The sequence below is a fragment of the Poecile atricapillus genome, chromosome 24 (genome assembly GCF_030490865.1).
Source record: "Poecile atricapillus isolate bPoeAtr1 chromosome 24, bPoeAtr1.hap1, whole genome shotgun sequence".
NCBI lineage: Eukaryota > Metazoa > Chordata > Aves > Passeriformes > Paridae > Poecile > Poecile atricapillus.
Window position 1 is genome coordinate 5,960,684 of NC_081272.1, and position 21,527 is coordinate 5,982,210.

At 52.9% G+C, this 21,527-nt stretch overlaps 3 protein-coding genes and 1 long non-coding RNA gene across 7 annotated transcripts; 1 reads left to right on the plus strand and 3 right to left on the minus strand.

Moving 5' to 3' along the window:
* Positions 1-794: 794 nt before the first annotated feature.
* On the minus strand, positions 795-5,304 carry HMGCL (3-hydroxy-3-methylglutaryl-CoA lyase). 3 transcript variants are annotated; one of them, XM_058856829.1, is made up of 9 exons: positions 5,152-5,304; positions 4,668-4,757; positions 4,338-4,445; positions 3,878-3,973; positions 3,291-3,439; positions 2,896-2,959; positions 1,991-2,179; positions 1,609-1,734; positions 795-1,321 (listed from the first exon to the last, which is right to left on the minus strand). In XM_058856829.1, exons 1-9 carry the CDS (start codon positions 5,200-5,202, stop codon positions 1,220-1,222), a joined length of 975 nt encoding a protein of 324 aa, XP_058712812.1. In that variant the 5' UTR covers positions 5,203-5,304; the 3' UTR covers positions 795-1,219. The 3 variants fall into 3 exon arrangements, with proteins under 3 accessions (XP_058712812.1, XP_058712814.1, XP_058712813.1); XM_058856831.1 differs by having other exon boundaries at positions 5,141-5,188; XM_058856830.1 differs by lacking the exon at positions 5,152-5,304 and adding an exon at positions 4,922-5,018.
* Positions 5,305-5,911: 607 nt separating this feature from the next.
* FUCA1 (alpha-L-fucosidase 1) lies at positions 5,912-10,547 on the minus strand. The gene is made up of 8 exons (XM_058856826.1): positions 10,176-10,547; positions 9,309-9,443; positions 8,971-9,108; positions 8,217-8,322; positions 7,651-7,851; positions 7,313-7,503; positions 6,734-6,833; positions 5,912-6,156 (listed from the first exon to the last, which is right to left on the minus strand). Exons 1-8 carry the CDS (start codon positions 10,517-10,519, stop codon positions 6,016-6,018), a joined length of 1,356 nt encoding a protein of 451 aa, XP_058712809.1. The 5' UTR covers positions 10,520-10,547; the 3' UTR covers positions 5,912-6,015.
* LOC131588182 (uncharacterized) lies at positions 10,456-16,844 on the plus strand. Its single transcript, XR_009279526.1, has 3 exons — positions 10,456-10,590; positions 14,793-14,876; positions 14,979-16,844. It is a non-coding gene; the product is annotated as an uncharacterized LOC131588182 (long non-coding RNA).
* On the minus strand, positions 11,477-19,343 carry CNR2 (cannabinoid receptor 2). 2 transcript variants are annotated; one of them, XM_058856827.1, is made up of 3 exons: positions 18,760-19,343; positions 17,866-18,005; positions 11,477-13,329 (listed from the first exon to the last, which is right to left on the minus strand). In XM_058856827.1, exon 3 carries the CDS (start codon positions 13,262-13,264, stop codon positions 12,215-12,217), a length of 1,050 nt encoding a protein of 349 aa, XP_058712810.1. In that variant the 5' UTR covers positions 13,265-13,329; positions 17,866-18,005; positions 18,760-19,343; the 3' UTR covers positions 11,477-12,214. The 2 variants fall into 2 exon arrangements, with proteins under 2 accessions (XP_058712810.1, XP_058712811.1); XM_058856828.1 differs by lacking the exon at positions 18,760-19,343 and adding an exon at positions 18,408-18,433.
* Positions 19,344-21,527: the final 2,184 nt, after the last annotated feature.

Here is a 21,527-nt window from a genome sequence, read left to right on the forward strand (position 1 = left end):
ATTATTGCCCTAAAACCCCCGAATTATTGCCCAAAACCCCCGTATTGCCCCTAAACCCCGAATTATTGCCCCAAAACCCCTGAATTATTGCCCCAAAACCCCGAATTATTGCCCCAAAACCCCGAATTATTGCCCCAAAACCCCGAATTATTGCCCTAAAACCCCGATTTATTGCCCCAAAACCCCGAATTATTGCCCTAAAACCCCGATTTATTGCCCCTAAACCCCCGAATCACTGCCCCTAAACCCCGAATTATTGCCCTAAAACCCTGAATTATTGCCCCTAAACCCTGAATTACTGCCCCAAACCCCGAATTATTGCCCCTAAACCCTGAATTACTGCCCCAAACCCCGAATTATTACCCTAAAACCCCGAATTATTGCCCCTAAACCCTGAATTACTGCCCCAAACCCCGAATTATTGCCCCAAAACCCCAAATCATTACCCAATTTCACCTCATTTTTGTGGCATTTATTAGCAGTTAGAGTTTATTGAAGTTATGTGGAAAGGAGCAGCCTCGAAACCACCCTGCCCCCTGAAAGGACAAAGTTCCTGCGCTCATCTCCAGTCTCACAAATAAACAGTTGAATAAATTATTGTAAATAGAAGAGCTGGGGGTGGTTCCCAAGCACCTGATCACCGTGAGGAGCAGGAGGGTTTCACTCTCTGCTCTCTGGGGGTGGAAGGAATTCATCACCCCATGATGATGGAGTTTCCATGCAGAAGAGGCACTTGGAACCACACCAGCAGCAAAAGCTCCTTAGCTGGTTCAGCTGAATCAAATTTTTAATAGTTCAGACTATTAAACAATGTGTTTATTACTCCTGGAGGTATCTTACAACAGATACACAGAGCAGTACCACAGTCCCTTTGGGCTCAGCCTTTGGAGGGCTGTGCTGGGAGGGAAGGGAGGAAGAGCAAAGCCTGACCTGGAGCAGAGCTCCAACTGCACAAGCCGTGGGTTGTCCTTGGCTCTGCAGGCTTTGGGGCTGCTCAGAGCTTTCCTCAGCCCCTCCACATCCTCCCTTCTCTAAGGCACATGGGGACATCCTCGAGGTCCAATATAATACAGTGGAATAGAATATTCTCTCATTTCTTCATAATTCTGGTGGATTTTGAGCTGCCTCTCAAATGCTGAGGTCAGGAGATTACAGAGGAATCCTGGACACTGCTGGAGCCTCGGTTTCTTCTTGATCCAAGGAGAAATTCCACTCAGTGTCACAGTCTGCAGGAGGCCTGAGACACCTTGGAATTGGTTTTTCTGTTCAGGGCATTGCAGATGAAGGTGCCTGTGTCCATCAGCTTCTGGAGATCCACTCCCTGCATGGGAAAGGCACAGGACACGCCTTGAGGGACATCTCCCACCATCCCAGACTCTCCAAGCCCCATCCAGCCTGGCCCTGGACACTTCCAGGGATCCAGGGGCAGCCACAGCCGCTCTGGGCACCCTCTGGTGCTCTCCCCACCCTCACAAGGAATATTTTTCTCTAATATCCCATCCCACCCTTCCCTCTGGCAAGGAGCAGCCACTCCAGGCCCTTGTGAAGTGTCTCCCCAGGCCCAGTGAGCTCCCCAAGCTGCCCCCACCACACTCAGGTGCCACTCACCGTGTGGATGCCCAGCCCATTGAGCATGTACACCAAGTCCTCTGTGGCCACGTTCCCAGAGGCTCCCTGGGCATAGGGACACCCCCCAAGTCCAGCCACGGAAGCGTCCACCACGCTCACCCCCATCTGCAAACAAACCCAGAGTCAGGGGCTGCTCTGGAGGCACAAAATCTGCAATTCCCAAGCAAGCACAAAAAAATCCCAGGGAAAACTGTTTCATTTGTGTGGCTGCCTCATCCCTGGAAGCGTCCCAGGCCAGCTTGGATGGCACTTGGAGCAGCCTGGGATAGTGGGAGACAGGCAGGAAGTGGAACAAGACGGGCTTTAAGGTCCTTCCAACCCAACCATGCCATGAGTCAGTGATCCAGAGCAGGAATCCTACCTGGAGAGCCACCAGGATGTTGGCCAGAGCCTGTCCGTAGGTGTCGTGGCAGTGCACAGCCAGAGCCCCCACGGGCACCTCCTTCATCACCACTGTCAGCATCTCCTTCATGCTGCCCGGGGTGCCCACGCCGATGGTGTCCCCCAGGGAGATCTCGTAGCACCCCATGGAGTACATCTTCTTGGAGACCTGTGCCACAGCCAGCACGGGCACTGAGAGGACAGCCTTCCCTCCCCACAGCTGATTCCTGCTGCACCACCATTCCCTGGACACCTCCTTCCCTCCCCACCGCTGATTCCTGCTGCACCACCATTCCCTGGACACTTCCTTCCCTCCCCACAGCTGATTCCTGCTCCACCACCATTCCCTGGACACTTCCTTCCCTCCCCACAGCCGATTCCTGCTCCACCACCATTCCCTGGACACTTCCTTCCCTCCCCACAGCCAATTCCTGCTGCACCACCACTCCCTGGACACTTCCTTCCCTCCCCACAGCTGATTCCTGCTGCACCACCATTCCCTGGACACTTCCTTCCCTCCCCACAGCCAATTCCTGCTCCACCACCATTCCCTGGACACTTCCTTCCCTCCCCACAGCCAATTCCTGCTGCACCACCATTCCCTGGACACTTCCTTCCCTCCCCACAGCTGATTCCTGCTCCACCACCATTCCCTGGACACTTCCTTCCCTCCCCACAGCTGATTCCTGCTGCACCACCATTCCCTCAACACTCTTCTCTGGGATTAAAAACCTCCAGGTGCCCAAACCTCCCTCAATTCCCCATTTCAGCTGGATTCAGCCTCTGGATATTCCCTTAGGGCTGACACATCCCCCAGTGCCCACTTCACATCCCTAAAAATAAACCAAAACCCTCTCAGGAATTCTGGTTGCAGTTATGACTTACCTCTGCAACTTTAGCTGCAGAAATCTTGCCTTCATAGGGACATCCAAGGACACAGGAAACGTATCTGTGGTTAAAAGAAACCCCACACTTTTAGCTGGAAAAGGGAAGTGGGATTCTACTGGACAAATCAGTCAGGACTTGTGTATCTTCCATGTCTGTAAGATGGGAGAATCAGATTTATATTCCAGAAGTCCAGTGGCCAAAGGTTACAGGATTTCAACAATTTCTTCTTCCATGTGTGTGAAGCTTGCCAAGATGAGCCCACAGGGCTGGAGGGTGTGTGATCTGTGCATTTCCATGTGGGACATTTGCCAAGAAAATCTGATCCAAACTGACTGTGGATTATTCCAGAATGAATGGTTACATGTGGGTGAATTCCAGTAGGAACTCCTTACCCCCTGACAGGAATGTTGGCTTCCCTTGCTGCCTTCATGACCTCGTCAAACCTCTCCAGGCTCTCCTCGATGGAGCAGTTGATGTTTTTCTTGGTGAACAGCTCAGATGCTGCCCCAAAGATCGACACCTCTTTGGCCCCAGCTGCCACCTGCAAAGAAAAAATCCTAAACTGGAAGCACAGGACCACTGAGGGTGGAAAAGATGAGCAGGTCCAACCCTTAACCCATGGCCAAGTGTTAATTCAAGGCTTTCAAACCTCTTGGTAGAGAGCCCCATAAAGCACTTCCCCTTACAGAGGCTCTTCTGTTCCTAAATAAATCTGCCCTGTTTACTTGCACTTGAAGATCTTGGAGATCTTCTCCAGCCTCAATGGCTCTGATCTACAATCTCTGACTGCACTTCTCTCACTTTATAAAAGTATTTTTCCCCCAAACAACCCAATCCTTCCCTAAGTTCATTCTGCAGCAAGACCACCAGGACACATCTGAGTTTGCCTTGAAAAGGGTGAAGCCACAGGTGCAGGAGCAAAGGATAGGTGGGACTGGAAACACCCCAGTGTGGATATTCAGGTTTTCCCAGCCCTTACCGCTGCCTGGAATCCCTTCAGGTTTGGAGTCAGCACAGGGTAACTGATCCCAGGTAATTTATTAATCCCCTGCATGACCTCGGTGTGATCAGCCATCTGCAAAGCAAACCAGGAAACATCTGTGAGGGGGACAACTGCCACTCCTGTCTGCCAGAAAATCAGCACTAAAACTCCTTTTTATAAAGGAAACAGAAATATTTAGGGATCAGAGCCTCTAAAAGCAAACAGAACTGCACTCTGTGAGGGGTCAGGGGTCACCCAGCCAGGCCAAAGTGTACAAACAGATGTTTATGTGTGACCTGCCTGTCCCTTTGCTCTTTTCCAGGGTCCAAAGGGAAACTCTGGGATATTGTAACTCCTCTGCTGGTTCTTGCCCAGTCACAGGGATTTGGGAGCAAGCAGAATCACTGGATTGCTGCACTTTTAGAACACACCACTGCAAATCTGTCTGAACACTGACCTGAGGAACCCACTTGGGGGACACGAAGCTGGTGGCCTCTATGACCTGAAGCCCTGTCTCTGACAGCATGTTGATTAAATTGATCTTCACTGGGGTGGGCACGACATTCTGAGAAGAAGAAAAGGAAATTTATCTATAGTTATTATTATTTCCACAATAAACTCTTCCACCACTGGAAAAAAAAAAAAAAGCTATTTTCCAACATCAAAAAGGCAGCATTTAAAGAAAAACCGCCGCACTGGTGGGGGCAGGGGGACGTTTGGGGGGATTTATTTGGAGAATATTCCAGCTCCATCCCGGGAGCTGCAAGGAGCCCGGAGCCGCCGGTACCTTCTCGTTCTGGAGCCCGTCTCGGGGTCCCACCTCCACCACCTTCACTCGCTTCGGGTACGCCCCGCTCGCCGCCGCAGCGGAGCTCACCTGGCACGGAGGGAAGAGTCAGCCGAGCCCCCGGAGCCCCGGCCCCGCTCGGCTCTGTCCCGGTGCCTGTCCGGTCCCTTTTCCTCCCAGTCCCGGTCCCTCTCTCCCTGGTTCCGATCCCCCCATCCCCTGTCCCCCCCTCCGCCGGTTCCCCGCTCCCTCACGGGCCGCAGCGATCCCGCCCAGCGCGGGAGCAGCCGCCGCGCCGCCGCCATGCCGGCCCGCCCGCCTCACGTGACCGCACCGCCCCTCCACGTGACCTCACGTGACCGCACACACCCCCTCCACGTGACCTCACGGGGGGCGTGGCTCCCGTCACGTGGCGCCGGGGCCGCTCGGTCCCTCCGCTCCCGGTGTCGCTGTCCCGTACCTGTCCCCCGTACCTGTCCCGTACCTGTCCCCAGGCGCCGTCCCGCGGCGCGGAGCCCGTGTCGCACCGCGGCATCTTCCCCTCCGGCACTGCCGGCAGCGCGCCCGCCGCGCACTTATACCGGCGGCTTTCCCGCTAGCCGGCGCGCAGAGTAAACACGGCGCTGTTTGTTCTGGGGCGGGCCCCGCGCCGCGCCAAGGCTCGGCGGCGTGATGGGGTTGTGAGGCAAGGAGGGCATCGCTCTGTTGTCCCTTTTGTCCCCGTGTTTTGTTTGTAAGGGTCGCTGGCACTCGCAGCCGCTTCTCTGGAGCCGGGGTGGTTGGGTGTTTGTCACTGCCGCAGCCCCGGGGCTCTGCTCGCCCTCAGCTCCTGGCAGGTTTTGCTCGGACAGGAACAAAATAAAGCCTGTCTGCAACGCTGTGCTGGTGGGAGCAGTTTCAACACACACACACACATTGTTCGACCCTTTTTAAGGAGTTCAGTATCCACGCAGGAAACCTGCTCCCACTGCAACTCAAAGTTCAGAAGTTCGGCAGCACAAGTAGAAGTGACAAGTGCAATTCACAACGGTGGAGTCTCTTAAATTCACTAAGAATAAAACCTTTTCTTGTAGCTGTCTCCAGCAGAATATTGATAAAAGTTTGTTGATGGATTTGTATCATATTTTTTACAGATTATTTCTTCCAGCAAGCTTCCATTAGATTTATTCATCACGGAAACAGCTGATCACAACTGTTCCAACCAACAGCAAAGTAACACAAGGCAACAGAAACTGGAGGAGAGATTCTCTCAAGTGAAAAATAATGTATTCATTGTGAAACATAAAAATCCTCTTGGATTCAATCAAAAAGAAAGGCAGTGGGAGATGCTGTGTCCCCTCCACAGGCATCACTTCACACCCTCAAGCTTCACTGCCCAGCCAGACTGAGGTGAGAGAGGAGATGGGAGCATGTGGGGCAGGGTTATGAGCATCCCTTGCCCTGGCTGTTTCTGCCACTCCAGAGTGCCACCAAACCCCAGCAGTGTCACCTGCACGGGAAGGAAAGAAGGGGACACTCAGCTGGAGCTCACCAGGCCCCCTCTGCACAGCCCAGCATTTCCCACAGGCCCTACAGGTCCCCAGCCGTGGTTCACGTGGCACAGGGGGTGACACACGAGGTGTTTTGAGGCCAAACCAGGCTCCAGGTTGTTGTTTGGGGTTGGTTTGTTGCTGATGCACTGCCCCTGTTTGTTCAGAGCAAAGGACACTCAAACATTTGCGTCACGGTGACATTTGCCACGAGCAGGGCGCTGCACCTGAGCTGAATCTGGGCTGCAGGACAGCCACTCCTGCTCTGTGGGTATTTACTTCCCTCCCCTGCAACAAAACATTCCAGGAGAGGAATCTTCCCTGGCAGCCATGAGCCTGTCCTGGCAACTCCTGTCCTATGCTCCATGTGAGCCAAAGCCTAGGGGACAGCCTGGGATGCTGCAAGGAGCCCACAGCACAAAACCTCTCCATTTCCCACTCCCCCAGATCCTAAATAAATCCAGGTTGGCCCTTCCCAGTTCACAAATGTCCCCAAATGTGCTCTCAGTATGTGCTGTCTTGTTTCAAGTCCCTTACCTGTGTGTCTGGGGATGGAATGGGCGAGGCCAGACGCAGGACACTGTCCAGAGGCCAGAGCAGGAAGATGGCAAACACCACTGGTCCCTTGGAGGTGTACCTGAGTGAGCAGGAGTGCAGCAGGTGAAGGGCACCAGACACAAACCTGACCCTTCCAGGCAGCACAAGAACACTGCCTTGCCTTCTGTCACCACACAGGGGTCACCTACTTCTCCTGACTCCAAAATCTGTCACTTTGGACCCACCAGCAGCCCCTCAGTGCTGGCTGATGAAACCCAAGCCAAGTCAGTATGTAAAGGTCATTGCCAACCTGTCCTGGCCTAACCCTGCTCTACATTTCTGGGCTGAACACACTGGGGGAAATCAAACAACTCCATTTTGTAGGTATTTCAGGCTGGGACCACTACTGAAACAGTCCTGACAGCCACAGCATGGACATTTTTTAAAGGAAGAGTTGTTTTTTCTCCTATTGAAGCAAGGTGGATGAAATCCTAATGGCAAGACTACAGAATGTACCAAATTCAGGAAAAGATAAGAAACAAACATCAGCTCAGCTGGTGTGAGCAGCAGAGTCCTTACCAGACTGTGTCTGTGGTGTTCTCCATCTGCACCCTCCAAGGCTGGGATTCATAAATCGCCTCCCCATTGGTGTCCAGCCACCTCCCAAGGGCCAGGAGTCTTTCCTGGAAGATGGGGACAATCACCCCTTCTTTTGTAGGTCCCACATTGAGGAGGTAGTTGCCACCCAAACTCACAGTCTGCACCAGCTCCTGTGGCAGATAAAACAAGGAAACAAACTGCATTATCTTCACCTCAGACAACACAAAAACTGAGGAGTTTTACCCTCATCAGCTGCTCCAGAAGCTTCTAATTCCCAGTAACCCTCCCCCAGGCTATTTTGATTTCAGGTTTCTCACCTCAATAATACTCATTTCATCCATCACCTCAGCCAGGCTCATGTTGCTGCGGTAGCCCCAGGAGAGCTTGTCCAGGGAGGAGCACATCTCCCACTTGTGATCTGGCAGGGTGCCTGGTCTGTACTTGTCAGCACAGTTGTAGAAACCCCCATGGTGGCAGGAGCAGCCCCGACCCCAGCGATCGTTGACAACCACAGTGTCCTGAGAGAAGGAAAGCAGCTCAGGGGACAGAACCTTTTGTTCTTGGGCTGTCCAGCTGCCTGTCACCCCCCTGAGGAAGCACCTAAAAATTCCCTGTGTAATGGAAACCCTTCTGAGAAGGCTGAATCCCTCCCTCTGCTCACTCAGCTACGAGCTGAGGCAACAAAGCTCCTGGCCTGAGCCTCACACGAGGATCCTGCAAAGGACAGTGGAGCTGTCACAGCAGCACAGCCAAGGTTCTCTTTTTGTCAGAGAATAAAACACATCTGGCAAATGTCAAGGAGGTTTCTGGTTTGATCACACATCCCACAGCTTCCTGCCCTTCCACACCCACCCAATGCCACGAGGGCAGCAGGCACCGGTACCTTGACAGGGCTGTCGTTATAGAGCCAGGCAAGGAAAGAGGTGGAATTCCAGTAGGAATCTGGAGCTTCCCAGTCTCCATCTGACCAAATCAGATCTGGTTTGTATCTAAGAGAGATAGGTGCTGTTTCAAAATGGCTTATTAGCTCCTGCCATGCTGTGTTTCTTGGGTGTGGGGTCGTTTCACCCTCCCTTCCCAGTGCCTGACATCACCAGGAGGTTTTTGCTTCATTTTCTGCTTCACACAAAGCTCTAAGGGAGGTTCTTGCAGCAGCAAAGAACAAGGTGTTGATCCACAGCTCAAGAGAGGGTGCAGCTCTTCCAAAAAACCCAGAATTTGGCACCTCAAAGGTGATTATGAGGCACACTCTTGAGCTGGGACAACAACCCACAAGCCCAAGTTCTGTATTTTTGTCAGCAAGGGGAAGCAAGTCAGGGATGCAAATTCACAGTGAAATCACTCTTCTATTCTACTAAATACTGAGCAGTTTGTTCCACTTCCAGCCACCCTGCACAAAGGCAGGATTAAAGGGAATTGCTTTTGCAGGAAAAATTTGTCTCTGCCTTATTCTACAGATTAGATCTTCCACAGGGCAAAAGTGAACCCCTTTTCTAATTACCACAAATCATTCCTGGTTAGCAAAGAGAATTTGCTTCAGAAAAAATTAACATTTCTCCTCTTTGAGCCCACATTGCACTTTTCTCTATAGAACTGAAACCAGGAAATGCTGGTGCTGAACTGGTTGTGGCTCTTACTTTAAGACAAGGTCATAAAGTTCTGGCATCGTCTTCTTTAAAACGAAACTCTGGGTCTTGAAGTCACTTTGTTTGTCAGCAAGGTAGAGAGGGTTAAACCACTCCATCAGGGAGTGATACAGCCCGTAACGGAGGTTGCTGGAGGACAAAACACAGAGGGAAGAGTCAGGCTTCAGTGGGGATTAAGAAGCAGTGGAAATTAAATTACTGGCGTTATTATTTTTCATTATTTGCAAGCACTCAATTTTTCATACTGAACTTGGGCTTTTCTGCTGTTTGTCAAGCACAGCCAGGAGAGTTCTCTGCTCTGAAAGAAGAGTTCTCTGGCAGGGTTGTACCTCTCCCTGAGGGCTTCTCCCAGCTCTCCCACCAGGTCTCGGTGGGGCCCTGTATCCACAGAATTCCAGTTCCAGGACACTGGTGACCCCCAGTTGGTGAAGCCCTCATGGTGCTTGGTGGTCAGGACCACGTATCTGAGAAGAGAAAAGGATTTGATTGGGATGGCAAAAGAAACAACTGAAATATTTCCCAGCCTCACTGCAAACCCAGTCACTAGAACAGCAAGGCTCTAAATAACCATTCTGTGAGGAGCCCTCTGTCACTGTCCTTTGAATTTAGAAACAAATCCAGGAATAAGAGAGGCTTTTAGTGGATTTTAATGCTGGGAAATAATAAATAGTCAATACTTAGGAAAGAACAAGACCTGCTGTCTGCTCAGCATCCTGGGCATGACCCCTCAGGGATCTCCAGCACTGTCCAGGGACCCCCAATCCCTCAGGGATCCCCAGACTTGCCCTTTCCATCCCCTCAGAGACCCCTGCATCCTCTTGGGAATAGCCCCATTTGCTTCCCAAGCTTTTCCATCCCCTCAGGGACCCCCAGACCCACCCCTCATTCCCTCTGGGAATCCCAGACGTGCTCTTCTATCTACTCAGTGACCCTCACTGCCTCAGAGATTCCCAGACATGGCTCCTCTACACCCTCAGGGACTCCCAGACCCACCACCTCAAGGACCCTGAGGGATCAGGGACCCTGGGCCATGACACTCATCCCCTCAGGGACCCCCCATCCCCTCAGGGACCCCCCATCCCCTCAGGGACCCCTCATCCCCTCAGGGACCCCTCATCCTCTCAGGGACCCCTCATCCCCTCAGGGACCCCCCCATCTACTCAGGGACCCCAACTCGGGCCACTCCCGGCTCTGACCTGGCCCCAGCCCGCTGGAAGAGCTGTGCCCACTGCCGGGGTTGGAAGTCAAAGGCGGTGAAACGGGGCGCGAACTCCGCGTAGGTGGTGCCGGGCGGGAAGCGGCGGCGCACGAAGCGCTCGTAGGCGGCATCGTGCTGGCCCTGCCAGTGCCACCAGAACCACTCGGAGCCCCAGGCCGGCACGGAGAACACCCCCCAGTGCACGAACACCCCCACCTTGGCCCGGTCGAACCAGGCCGGCAGCGGCCGCGCGTCCAGGCTGGCCCAGTCCGGGCGGTAGCGGGGTGCGGCCAGGCCCGGGCCCAGCGCGGCCGCCACACACAGCAGCGCCCGCGCCGCCATGGCCCGTGACGTCACCGCCGCCGCCGCTCCTCGGGGGCCGCGGGTTCGAGGCTGCGGAGCGACCCCTGCCCGTGAGCACGGCGGGGAGTGGGGAACGGCCCGGGGAGGGGATGGGGATCATCGGGATAACCCCAAAAATAGGGGAATGGCCAGGGAGGGGATGGGGATCATCGGGGATAGCCCCAAAAATAGGGGAATGGCCAGGGAGGGGATGGGGATCATCGGGGATAGCCCCAGCAATAGGGGAATGGCCAGGGAGGGGATGGGGATCATCGGGGATAACCCCAGCAATAGGGGAATGGCCTGGGAGGGGATGGGGGATCATCGGGGATAACCCAGGAGTCGGGGAATGGCCCGGGGAGGGGATGGGGATCATCGGGATAACCCCAGCAATAGGGGAATGGTCTGGGAGGGGATGGGGGACCATTGGGGATAACCCAACCCCAGCAATGCCACCCTGTGCATCCCTGGCAGTGCTGTTCAAACGCTCCTGCAGCTCTGGCAGCCTTGGGGTGGCTTTGGGGAGAGCCTGGGCAGTGCCCAGCACCCTCTGGGAGAAAAACCTTTCCCTAAATCCAAGCTAAACCCCCCTGGGCACAGCTCCAGCCGTTCCCTTAGATCCTGTCCGTGGTCACAGAGATTGGAGCTGCCCCTTCAATGCCCTGCAGACTTTGTTAAGTCTCCCCTCGGTCTCCTCCTGACCCTCCTGTGCAGCCAAGACAGGCCTGGCAGGGCTCCCAAAGCCTCCCGGTACTGGGTGCATCCTCTGGGACAAAGGGCAGAGTGCAAGGGCCTCGTGGCCGTGCCCTGGCCAGGCTCATCCGTGTTGGAGGTGTTTTGGGAGCTGGCAGGAGCCAAACTGCTGCTCCAGGTCACTGGTGAAGGGCCCTGTCCCACTTCATTGTCCATTCAGCTAAAAGTGCTGCTTTTGCGTAATTTGCAAAAAATCATCTCAAATCAAGTTCCTCAGGCTCAAAGTATCTGCCCCAGTTTGGGCTTAAACTTGTCACCTGGGGGACTTTGTACACCAGGAAAGAAAGGGAAGAAGAACCTGGAAAAATGGCTTGTAAGTTTAATCACATAACATCCAAGGAACACGTGTGGTTAGATCAGTTCTCCTGAATTCTGCTGGAATAAATGTGCTGCCTGCAAGGTCCTGTCTGCCCCAGCTCTGGCCAAGTCCTTAAGGCACAGTGAGAACGTTCCTCTGAGGTTGGAAAAGCCCTCCCAGACCATCGAGTCCAAGCTGTGCCCAGTCCCCACTTTGTCACCAGCCCAGAGCACTGAGTGCCACATCCAGGTGACACCTGCAGGGATGGGGACTCCAGACCTCCCTGGGCAGCCCCTTCCAGAGCCTGACCACCTTTTCCATGAAGAAATTCCTGCTGATGTGCAAGCTGAACCTTCCCTGGTGGGACATTATCACAGAATCATGGAATATCCTGAGCTGGAAGGGACATCCCAAGAATCATCCAGTCCAACTCCTGGCCCTGCACAGGACACCCCAACAATCCCAACCTGGGCCTGAAGCAAAGTCTGTGCACTTTATGTCCCAGCGTCAAAGGGTGACATCAGCAGGAGCTGTCTCCATATCACAGCTGATCCCTCAACTCCCACCAGAAGTGAAAAGAAAATGAAAAGTGATCCAAGCAGTTCCATCCAGCCTCAGGGTATGCATTTCCCACCGCTGCCTCCCTACACCACGCGCGTGTCCTCGCAGACGGTCTCTATCACGGACGACTTGTGGGTGCTCTCAGCTTCTGGGCTCTCCTCAGCAGCCTTCAGCTGCCTCCTGAAGTGGGAGAACACCCTCCTCAGCGAGGAGAACAGCTCCTTGCTCCGCAGGGCGTAAATGATGGGGTTCACCATGGAGTTGAGCAGGCAGAGGGTGCTGCAGAAGGCGAACACCTTGCGCAGGTGATCGCTCAGCCTGGCGAAGACGCTGTAGATCATGAGCACCAGCACGGGCGACCAGCAGAGCATGAGGACAGCCAGCACCATCACCAGGGTCTTGGCCAGCATCACGTCCATCCTCATCCGGGTGTTTTGCTTCCCTACGTGTGCCTGGTGCTTCTCCATGTAGGCCACGTGCTGGCGAGCCCTCCAGAGCACGTGGGCGTAGGCGTAGACGATGCAGCCCAGCAGGACCACGACGAAGCAGATCCAGCCCGCCAGGTAATTGTCATCCACGAAGGGGAACAGCTCGGAGCAGGCGGAATCCAGCGCGCAGCAGTTCCAGCCCAGCAGGGGCAGGCAAGCAATGGTGGCACAGGTCACCCAGAGCACCGCCAGGGCTGTCCAGGCTCTTTTCCTGGTCATCAGGAGCTTGTATTCCGAGGGCCGGCTGATGGAGATGTAGCGGTCCAGGGCTGTGAGCAGCAGGCTGCAGAGGGAGGCGGAGAAGGACGTGTTCACCCCTCCCAGCTGCAGCAGGAACACCTCCTTGGAAAAACCAGCCTCGTTGAACACGTGGAAGTTCACAAAGCTGCAGACAAAGATGATGCTGGCCAGGATGTCAGCCAGGGCCAGGCTGCCTATGAAGAGGTAGGAAGGCTTTTTCCTGGTGCTGGGGGAAGAGAAGATCAGGTAGAGCACCAAGGAGTTCTCAAAAACGCACATTGTCCCAAAGAGGCCGCACAGGATGCCAATGCTTATCTTCTGTGCCTGTGTGCTGAGCACCATGAAGCACTCCATGGTGTTCCCGCTGCACTTGGAGGCGTTTGCAGGTATCCTGCAAGTATCCATGGTGTTACCTGGAGCTGGCAGCTCACAGAGAGCCTTCTGCTGCCTCCTGCACTTCTTCACATGCTCTGAAAAAGGTGGAGGTGAAGAGGTCTTAACAAGCAAAAAATTCAAGCCAGACACTTCCATCTCTTTAGAGGGAAGCAAGCAAAATGAAATCAGCCTACACAGAGCTGCTTTCAGGTCCACAGCCCAAATGCTGGAGCCAACTCCCATGCTTTCCCAGCTGAGCTCCAGGCTTTGTCCCACTGGTTGTCTGGCACATTTCCCACAGCCTCAATCTCCCAGGCTGGTTCCTCACCACAAGAGGGAAGCAGCAACGGTGAGAATTGTACAAATCCTGAGGCAGCTCTTATCACTCCTCCAGGATTCACTGCTCAGGGCCAGCAGCACGGGAAGGGACTGCTCATGGGGAGTGCTGTGGGCAGAGACAGAACAGCCTGTCCCACTGAAGCTGCCCTGGGAGATGGTTTGGATGGAGAAGGATGGGAGATATTTCCCTGCCAGGGACTCGATGCAGCTCATCTGGGAACACAAAGTGCACTCTGAAGGATTTACTCCTCACCAAAGCTGTTTGAACATATAAAACAACATGACCACTTATATTTAAGCTTGCCCATTGGAGCTTTACAAAGCTCACTGCAGATGTGTTTCCTCCTCCATCCTCCATGTGCCACAGTCAGAGTGATTAATAGATTTTATTAGAGATTAATTAGAGATCGATATTAGCGTACAAATGGGGACATGCAGGACTGAGACCACCTGAGCCTAAGAACCCCTGTCCTAATAGTAATAATTATCCAGGATTAGGATAATTTCATCAGTACTTTTAGCATTAGCAGAGGTGTGATGGAGGGAAATACCTGATTTTCCATAGGGCAGATGCTGAGCTGCTCAGTGCACCCTGCAGCAAGAGTTGGGTTTTTCTCTACAGCTCAATGCATTTAACCCCATTCATCTTCATAACTTGTCTTTCAGGTGTTGTTTTCTCCCATTCTTTCTGTGGATTGCACTGGTGTTTAAACCAAGTTGTGCTGCCTTGGATTTCAGGGAACAAGGTTAGAGAGCAGGTGAAAAGGCAGCTCTGGGATACCCCAAACCTGCCTGAATTACAGCAAAAATGCTGTGCCCAAGCTCATGGAACAGGACCCCCCTTCCCAAAAGCTTCCAGGATCCCTCATCCAGGCAATGGGATCAAGAGTTCCCTGTGCTGGAGGAGAGCACTGAGCTGACAGAGTTCCCTTCCCCCAGAGCAAACAAGTCACGGTCCCTCCCTGCCCTCAATGGAAATTGAAATGTCCCAAAGCCACGAGCCATGGCCAGGGTGAGTGACAGGGACAGAGCAGGGGTTCCAGCCACCTGTCCCCCTCCAGCTGTGCCTCCCCTGCCTGCTGTGTGACATTCAGGTGACAGCAGCCAGCACTGCCCAACAAACCTCTGTCATCCCAGCAGTGACACGTTTTATAGCTGGCTTGGGGACTTCCTTCCCCACTGATTTCCCCCGACACTCATCACCCTTCCTGTGTTTCAGGAGTTGCAAAATGACCCGAAAGGCTTCCCAGGAGGTGACAGAGAAGAGCCCCAGCCCCACATTTGACTCCTGCTGCCTGTCAGGGTGAGGACATCAGGGACATCAGGACATCCCTGGCCTCAGGGAGTTCAGTGCAGGTTACAGGCAGAGCAGGGCAATTCTCATTGGGGTTTCTTGGCATTCCAGGCTGGAGGATCCTGGATTTTGGGCTGATGTGTGGCTGAGTGTTGCAGCAAGCTGCCCTCCTCTTACATCAGGCTCTTGCATGGGCTAACAGCACAGGACCAGGACGTTGCCCTCAGATATCAGCGCTCTCGTTTCCTGCAGCCCTTTACAGGAACACCACGCAGGCAGCAGGAATTACCAGCTGCTGTTATTAAACCTGACAACATCCCTCCCTCTGGAGAGAGATGGATTTAGCAGACAGATGGACTTTTCATATAGCAGAGCTCACCAGGGACCACTAGAGCAGCAACTGCCTCGAGTCTCCAAACCTTTCCAGCCAAACCCCAGCATCCAAACCAAGACATCTCTTCATTAAGCAGTCTCCAGCATCACCTTGGTATCCATTACCTGCAGCTAGCATTCCCAGGACCATCATAAATCCTCAAACCTGCAGCTGTGCAATATCCAACAAACATCCTTAGGAGCCTGGAAACCGTTGAACACCAGGCAAGGGAGTGAAGGCAGCAAAATGCCATCCCTGATATTATGCTGCTTGGGGAGAAAATGTGCCTATAATGTTAAAATAACTCCTGTGCTGCCTGTCCTGGCCCAGCTCTCTCCACTAAGTTGAAACAACTCAGCTAAGGCTCAGGTTCAAAGTCCTGTGTGGGGCTCACAGCAATCAGCCAGCCCTGATCTTCCTTTCCCACATCAGTTGTGTCTCAGGCTGAATGACAAGGACAGATCTCTTTGCTGCCCCAGACCCTCCTTGCAGCTCCTGTGTCCATGAGGGAGAGCACAGGGCTTTGCTCCAGCAAAAGATCTCTTCTGCACAAGCATGAAAACACAGGCAGATCCAACAGCTCTTCTTCTTGCACCGCCTGCCCCTCATTTTTTTTTTGCTTTTTTGGCCACAAAGCTGCTTTTTCCTGCCCAGAGGACATTTTCCTCTTGTTGGATGGGCCCCTAGATTAGTTTGTCCATGCCCTCTGCTCCCTGCCTGGCTTAGCTCCTGGGGAAAATGCCAGCCCATATCTGGTTCCTGGGGGAGAGCTGACCTGCAGCATCCTCCATGGGACAAGTCCTGCTTTCCAGGGTGGAAACATCACCTCCCTGGGAATTCCAGCCCCAGGCATGGCTGTGCATCTCCCCACAGCCAGCCTGGCAAGCCCAGGGAGTCTCAGCCCCATGGGCTCAGCTCAACAAGAAAGAGCCAAGTGGCTTCTGGCTCTCCTTTAGATCCAGGGGCTGTGGCACAGAGGGCCTGGTTCCCTGGAAGTGCAGAAGCTGAGCCGAGATTCCCTGGGCTTCGGCTCTCTGATCACAGCACGGCATCTCCTGCCGGCAGGAAGGCCCAGGCTAGGGAATATTTTACCAAAATAATGTCCTTGCAATAGAGAACCCCTCCAGCAACAAGAGCAGAGCCCCAGGAAACAACACAGTGAATGAACGAGGAGTTATTAGGAACAGAATCCAGATAAAATACTTGGGAATGCAATCCTGATACAGCCTCAATGATTGTAAAGTGCCCAGAGCAGCAGAGAAACCTCCCCTCCCATTAGATCTGCTTCGAGCCCACTCACTCCAGCCTAATAACTCCAACTGGCTTCGGGGGAAATTAAATTTACAAATGAAAAAGTCCTTTTCCTTCTCAGTGCCTCGCTGCGATTGATTCCAGCTGTCGGGCTCGCGGTGCCTCGCACGCAGCAGCGCCATTCCTGCTTCCATTGGGATGGGTTCTGCATTCACAGAGCTATCACAGCACCCTGCTGATTAAAAAGTTACGTACCAGTTGCTTAGATAATGTAAAATTAAATTTTCCTGCTGCAATCAGCCAGTGCATTGTGCCTGTAGCGCTCTGAAAAGCGCTGCTCTTGAATATTTCATGTTCAGAATATCTGAGAGCGTTGAGCTTTACGATATAATAAAATGTCTTAAATGATCACCTACTATGAACAAGTGCGGTGATTTATGTAAAAATTGTCACTAATGCTTGCAAATTTCACTTGCTGAAGAAGCAAAGTATCTTTTGCTTTACAAACATTTTCGTTTATGTGTGATTTCTTAGTTTAGTTGCAGAAGTTTTTCCATTATTTTGGAATTAGCTGTTCACAGTTTGTCCTACTGAACACGTTAAATAACACTGAGAGGAATTCCCTTCCTGATGTAGGACCTGTCTACCTCAAATGTCACTCTGAGGATTATTTGATTATTTATTATCCAGAGTCCAGCTCTGCCCATGTGTGACCAGGATGGGGTGGGTGCAGAGCAGCTGCAAGTGCCAGTTTGGGTACAAAGGAGGGAAAAACAAGCAGCTCTCACTGCACCAAAATCATCACAAACTCTGAACTCAGCATCACATCCTCGTGAGACATTTGGGAGTACCTCTGACACAGAGAATCTGGGAATGCTTTGGGTTGGAAGGGACCTTAAAGCCCATCCAGTGCCATCATCCCATCAAACCTCATCCAACCTGGCTTTAGGCACTTCCAGGAATGGGGCAGCCACCAGCTGTTCTGGGCAACCTGTGCCAGGGCCTCCCCACCCTCACAGGGAAGAATTTCTTGGAAACCATAACCCTTGTCCTGTGACTCGAGCTCCTGATGAACTGATCCAACATTAATCCCCAAAATCAGCTGTAAAGAGTTAACCCACAGCCTGCTGTGGAGCACTTACCTTTCACCTTCTCCTTAAGAAAGAATCCATCCTAAAAACAGATTTCCCACCCTCTGTTAAACATTGCCTTGCAGTTTATCCTGAATAGCTGATAGTCAATCCCGAGAATCTCCCCGTGCAGCAGAGTCTCCCCAGCCTGCCTTGTGCATGGCAGCACCGAGGGCTCTCAGTGTGATCCAGTGTGAAAAAAGGGCTGCAGGATGCTGTGGGTCAGCAAACACAAACCACTCACCTCCCCACGGTTGTTCCGGGGCTTCCCATCCCTCCGGCTCTCAGGGCAGTTGGTGCAGCTGTGGACAGCGCCTGCTTCCCTCTCCTCTCACAGCACTTCTGGTTTCGCCTGGGTTTGTTGAACCATTCTGGTTTATTCCCCTGGGTTGAAAATCCATCAGTGTGAATCCTTCCTCTGCTTCCTTGTTCTCTGTCACACTCTTTTGGAGAATGTGTGTCGGGTTTTCTTTCCTTCCTCCCTTCTCCTCTGGGTGTTGTGTTCTGCTGCCTGCTCGTGCCACATCTACAACCACCCAAACCCTCCGGCTCGCTGAAACAATCCTCCCAGTCCCTATCCTTTCTCCGTGTAACTGCAGAGTTTGAGGCAAGAGACATTCAGGTTCTCCTCCTGATTTCTCTGGGAGCATGGAAAAGTATGGGGAGGAAAAAAGCTAGGAGGCAGACGTGGAAAAATCTGGATATACCCGGCTGTGTGCAGGTCTAAGGGCAAGCTCAGAAATCTGCTGTGTGTGCCTGCAGCTCCTCGAGCAGCACAAACCTCACCTGTGTCCCTGAATTTCTCTGTGCACAGGAACGAGGTGATTTTCTCTCTGCAGGTGGAAGGGAAATGGCTTAAGGTCTTCAATTACACAATCTCTGTGGTCAGGAAGGGCCCGGGGCTGCAGAGGTTGTGGTCGCTGCTGTACCTGCTCTCATCCATCCTTCCTCCAGTGACCACTTCCCCCTCGGCTGGGCAGCAGCTGCCTGGGGCTGGGTTGTGCTGGCAAGTGGGGACAGCTGCCGAGGGACACCGGGGAGAGGCAAATTCGCCCCAAATCCCAGAGGAATTGGCCACATTGTGGTTGGATGTAGGCCATACGGGCTGTAGTGGGGAGCCTTGGAAGTGAAGGAATACCTGGAGGTCCTTTTTGTCCTGAAGCTGAGGAAAGTGATCTTTAGCTCTTGGATGTTCCTTGCCTGGCTCTGCCACCCCCAGAGCGACCCCACAGCCCCATCCCAGCACCAGCAACTCGCTTCTCCGGCTGGGAACTCAACTTTCCCTCCCAGTTGCCTCATTCGGTGGAATCACGAGCAGTTACATCCCGTCCTCTCCAAATCCTGCTTTGCCTCCTTCCCCCTGGCCACCGTTTGCGGCTCGGGGCTCAGCGATGCTCGGCTGCCCTCTCCAGGGAAACCCGGGCAGCGGCCGGGGAAAGCTTGAGAAAGAGGCAGAACTGGGAGCTCAGCGCTTCCCCCTGGCCCCGGCCGGGGAAAAGGGGTTCCTTGGCTCTGCAGGGACCTGCCTGACCCTTTCGAGGTCTGAAATCCACAATAAGGATGAGAGGCATCACGGGCTCTGCTGTAAGCACAGGAGATGATGGGCTGTCAGCTGTCTCAAAAAAATAATTCTTCCATTCCCGTTCCCAGGAACTGAGAAATTTGCAGGAACAGGTATGAGACTGTAAAGAGCAGGTGAGAATCAGAAAGGACCTGAGTTCCAACAGCAGCACCCAGCCCCAAAATATTCCGTGCTCTGACTCCGCTTCACACCCAGCAGCATCCTGTGAAATAAGGATCTAAGTTTCCTCTGTCTGCAGAGGGAACTGTTGTGTCACAGTTAGTGTGTGTTATAGGAAAGAAATCTTATTATTGCAGCATGGTTAGAAGCTTTTATTTTGACTCTGATTTATAGCAAAAATTCTCTTGCCAGACTAAAGGACAACCATTACAGCCGATTCCTGTAATGTAAAGGCTTTTTGGTCAGCTTGGATTTTTTCTCCTGGCATCAGCTACTGTTAATCCAGCCTGGAATAACCCTGCTTTGGGAACACCCAGGGTGGAAGAAACGCTGTGCAGGCACTGGGGAAAGGGACTGTGAGCCTGGTGTTGTTTGGCAGTGGTGTCTCTGTCTCCAGAGCAGAGTGAAGAGCCCTGGGCTGTGCTGGGACACAGAGCAGGTGATGGGACACTCAGACACGCAGGAAAGGTGTCTGTGCTGTGTGGGAACTCAGGGATTTGCTCCTTTCTCTGACTGTTGTGTTTGCTGGGGCTGAATTTGAAAACTGGGTGGTGCAGACGGGGCTGAGGATGGGGGCACTGCTCACCTTGATAAGGTGTGACTGAGAGAGAGCCCCCGTGAGTGACTCTACTGCACCCTTAGAGAAAATGCTCAGAAAAACCCCCAGATTTATTGCTGTGTCTAGCACAGCTCCTGAGAGCAAACAGGGCTTGTCCCAGAGCCTCTCCTGTGCCCTGGCCTGCTGCAGAAACCTCTGCTGCTCTTGTGGAGGGAGGAGGGTTCAGGTAAAAATGGGTTCCCTGCTGCCAGGATGTGAAGGAGGCACATTGATTTAAATGGGCTGAAGGTTCCTGCAGGGTTCTGTGACTCAGAGCTGCTGTGGGTTCCAAAGGGGAGCTGTTGAGGCAGAAAACAGGGAGTGACTCGGGAGTGGTGCCTGCATGTGTTTGTTTTCCAGAGTGGGGCTGTCAGCTGTGACAAAGCTGCTTCAGCACAAGCGCTTTAAACCCCCAGGCTCGGGGTTTGGATAACTGATCTGTCGGTGTCGGGGGTGTTTTTACTCCTAGTGCTGAGCACACCCCCACACATCAGTGCACGATGCAGTGGTGGATGTGATCTCACACTCACGAGCTCCAGCAGCGCAGAGGAGGGAACTCGTGTTCTGGAGCTGATGTAACTCAGGTGCTGGTGGACACAATTCATGTCTAAAGCTTATATCAATATGCTTATAAGGAGATTTAAGCAATTAAAGTGTGTAGTTTTGTGGGTTCTTGAGCCTCTTCTCTATTTACCCTGCAGAGGTTCAAATATCTGCTTAGTTCCTGTAGCTCACTGCTGTGAATATCCCAAGCTTTATTTGATGAACACCAGGCAGAATAAAAGATATTCTAAACATTACTGTATACCCAGTGCTTTCATGCAGTTTTAAAGAAAACACAAACTCGCACGTTTCCCTCATGAGGAAACTTAGATTAACAATCTGGTTAATGTTTGGCTCAGGTGGAAACATCCAACGAGTTTCAAGTGTGTCATGAGGCTCTTGGAGCTACAAAAAGTAAACATCTTGGGTTTACTGAAAGTCACCCACGGCCGGAAACTCGTCACTGTGAAATAAAACTGGGGCAATGGTTCACTATTGATTTAACAAATGAGTCATCCGTGCTGCAGACTTCCTGCAGCATCCACGCTGAGCAGCTCCACTGAAACACTCGGGCAGGAGCATGTGTGCGGTGAGATCCATCTCAGCCACAGCTGGAAGCATCTTAATTTGGTGCTAATGAAGCTCTGGAGGCTTTGTCTTCACTGGGACTTGCTGGTTGTGGCAGTGCCAGCACAGATGGAGCTGCTTCCCTGGGCTGGATTAATGTTTGCTGTGAGAGCCAGTGGAGGTGCTGAGTGAAAAATAAAGGTGGCTGGGGAAATCTCTGAGGTGCTGTCACCGTGGCAGCAGAAGCGTGGTGAGGAGCTGAGGAGGATTTGGGTAACGCAGCTCCCTGGGAACATGAGGAAAGCTGAGATTTGTTGCAGTCAGAGGAAGTGGAATAATCCAGACAGAGCAGACACTGGCACAGCAGAAAACTCCTGCCCGTGCTGAGGACAGGTTCTGAGAGGGTGCAGTGGAGCTGAGGTCACCGAGGCTGTGTCACCACGAGCAGGGTGGGTTT

Bases quoted from the DNA above. Each gene is read 5' to 3' on its own strand.
- HMGCL (XM_058856829.1), bottom strand. From the start codon at position 5,202: ATGCCGCGGTGCGACACGGGCTCCGCGCCGCGGGACGGCGCCTGGGGA. The intron at 4,758-5,151 runs GTACGGGACAGG...CCTCCGTGCCAG, and splicing joins GGGACGGCGCCTGGGGACAG to GTGAGCTCCGCTGCGGCGGC. The intron at 1,735-1,990 runs GTAGGATTCCTG...GTTTGTTTGCAG, and splicing joins ACATCCTGGTGGCTCTCCAG to ATGGGGGTGAGCGTGGTGGA.
- FUCA1 (XM_058856826.1), bottom strand. From the start codon at position 10,519: ATGGCGGCGCGGGCGCTGCTGTGTGTGGCGGCCGCGCTGGGCCCGGGC. The intron at 7,852-8,216 runs GTACCGGTGCCT...TCCTTCTCTCAG, and splicing joins ATAACGACAGCCCTGTCAAG to GACACTGTGGTTGTCAACGA. The intron at 6,834-7,312 runs GTAAGGACTCTG...CTGCTCACTCAG, and splicing joins AACACCACAGACACAGTCTG to GTACACCTCCAAGGGACCAG.
- CNR2 (XM_058856827.1), bottom strand. From the start codon at position 13,264: ATGGATACTTGCAGGATACCTGCAAACGCCTCCAAGTGCAGCGGGAAC.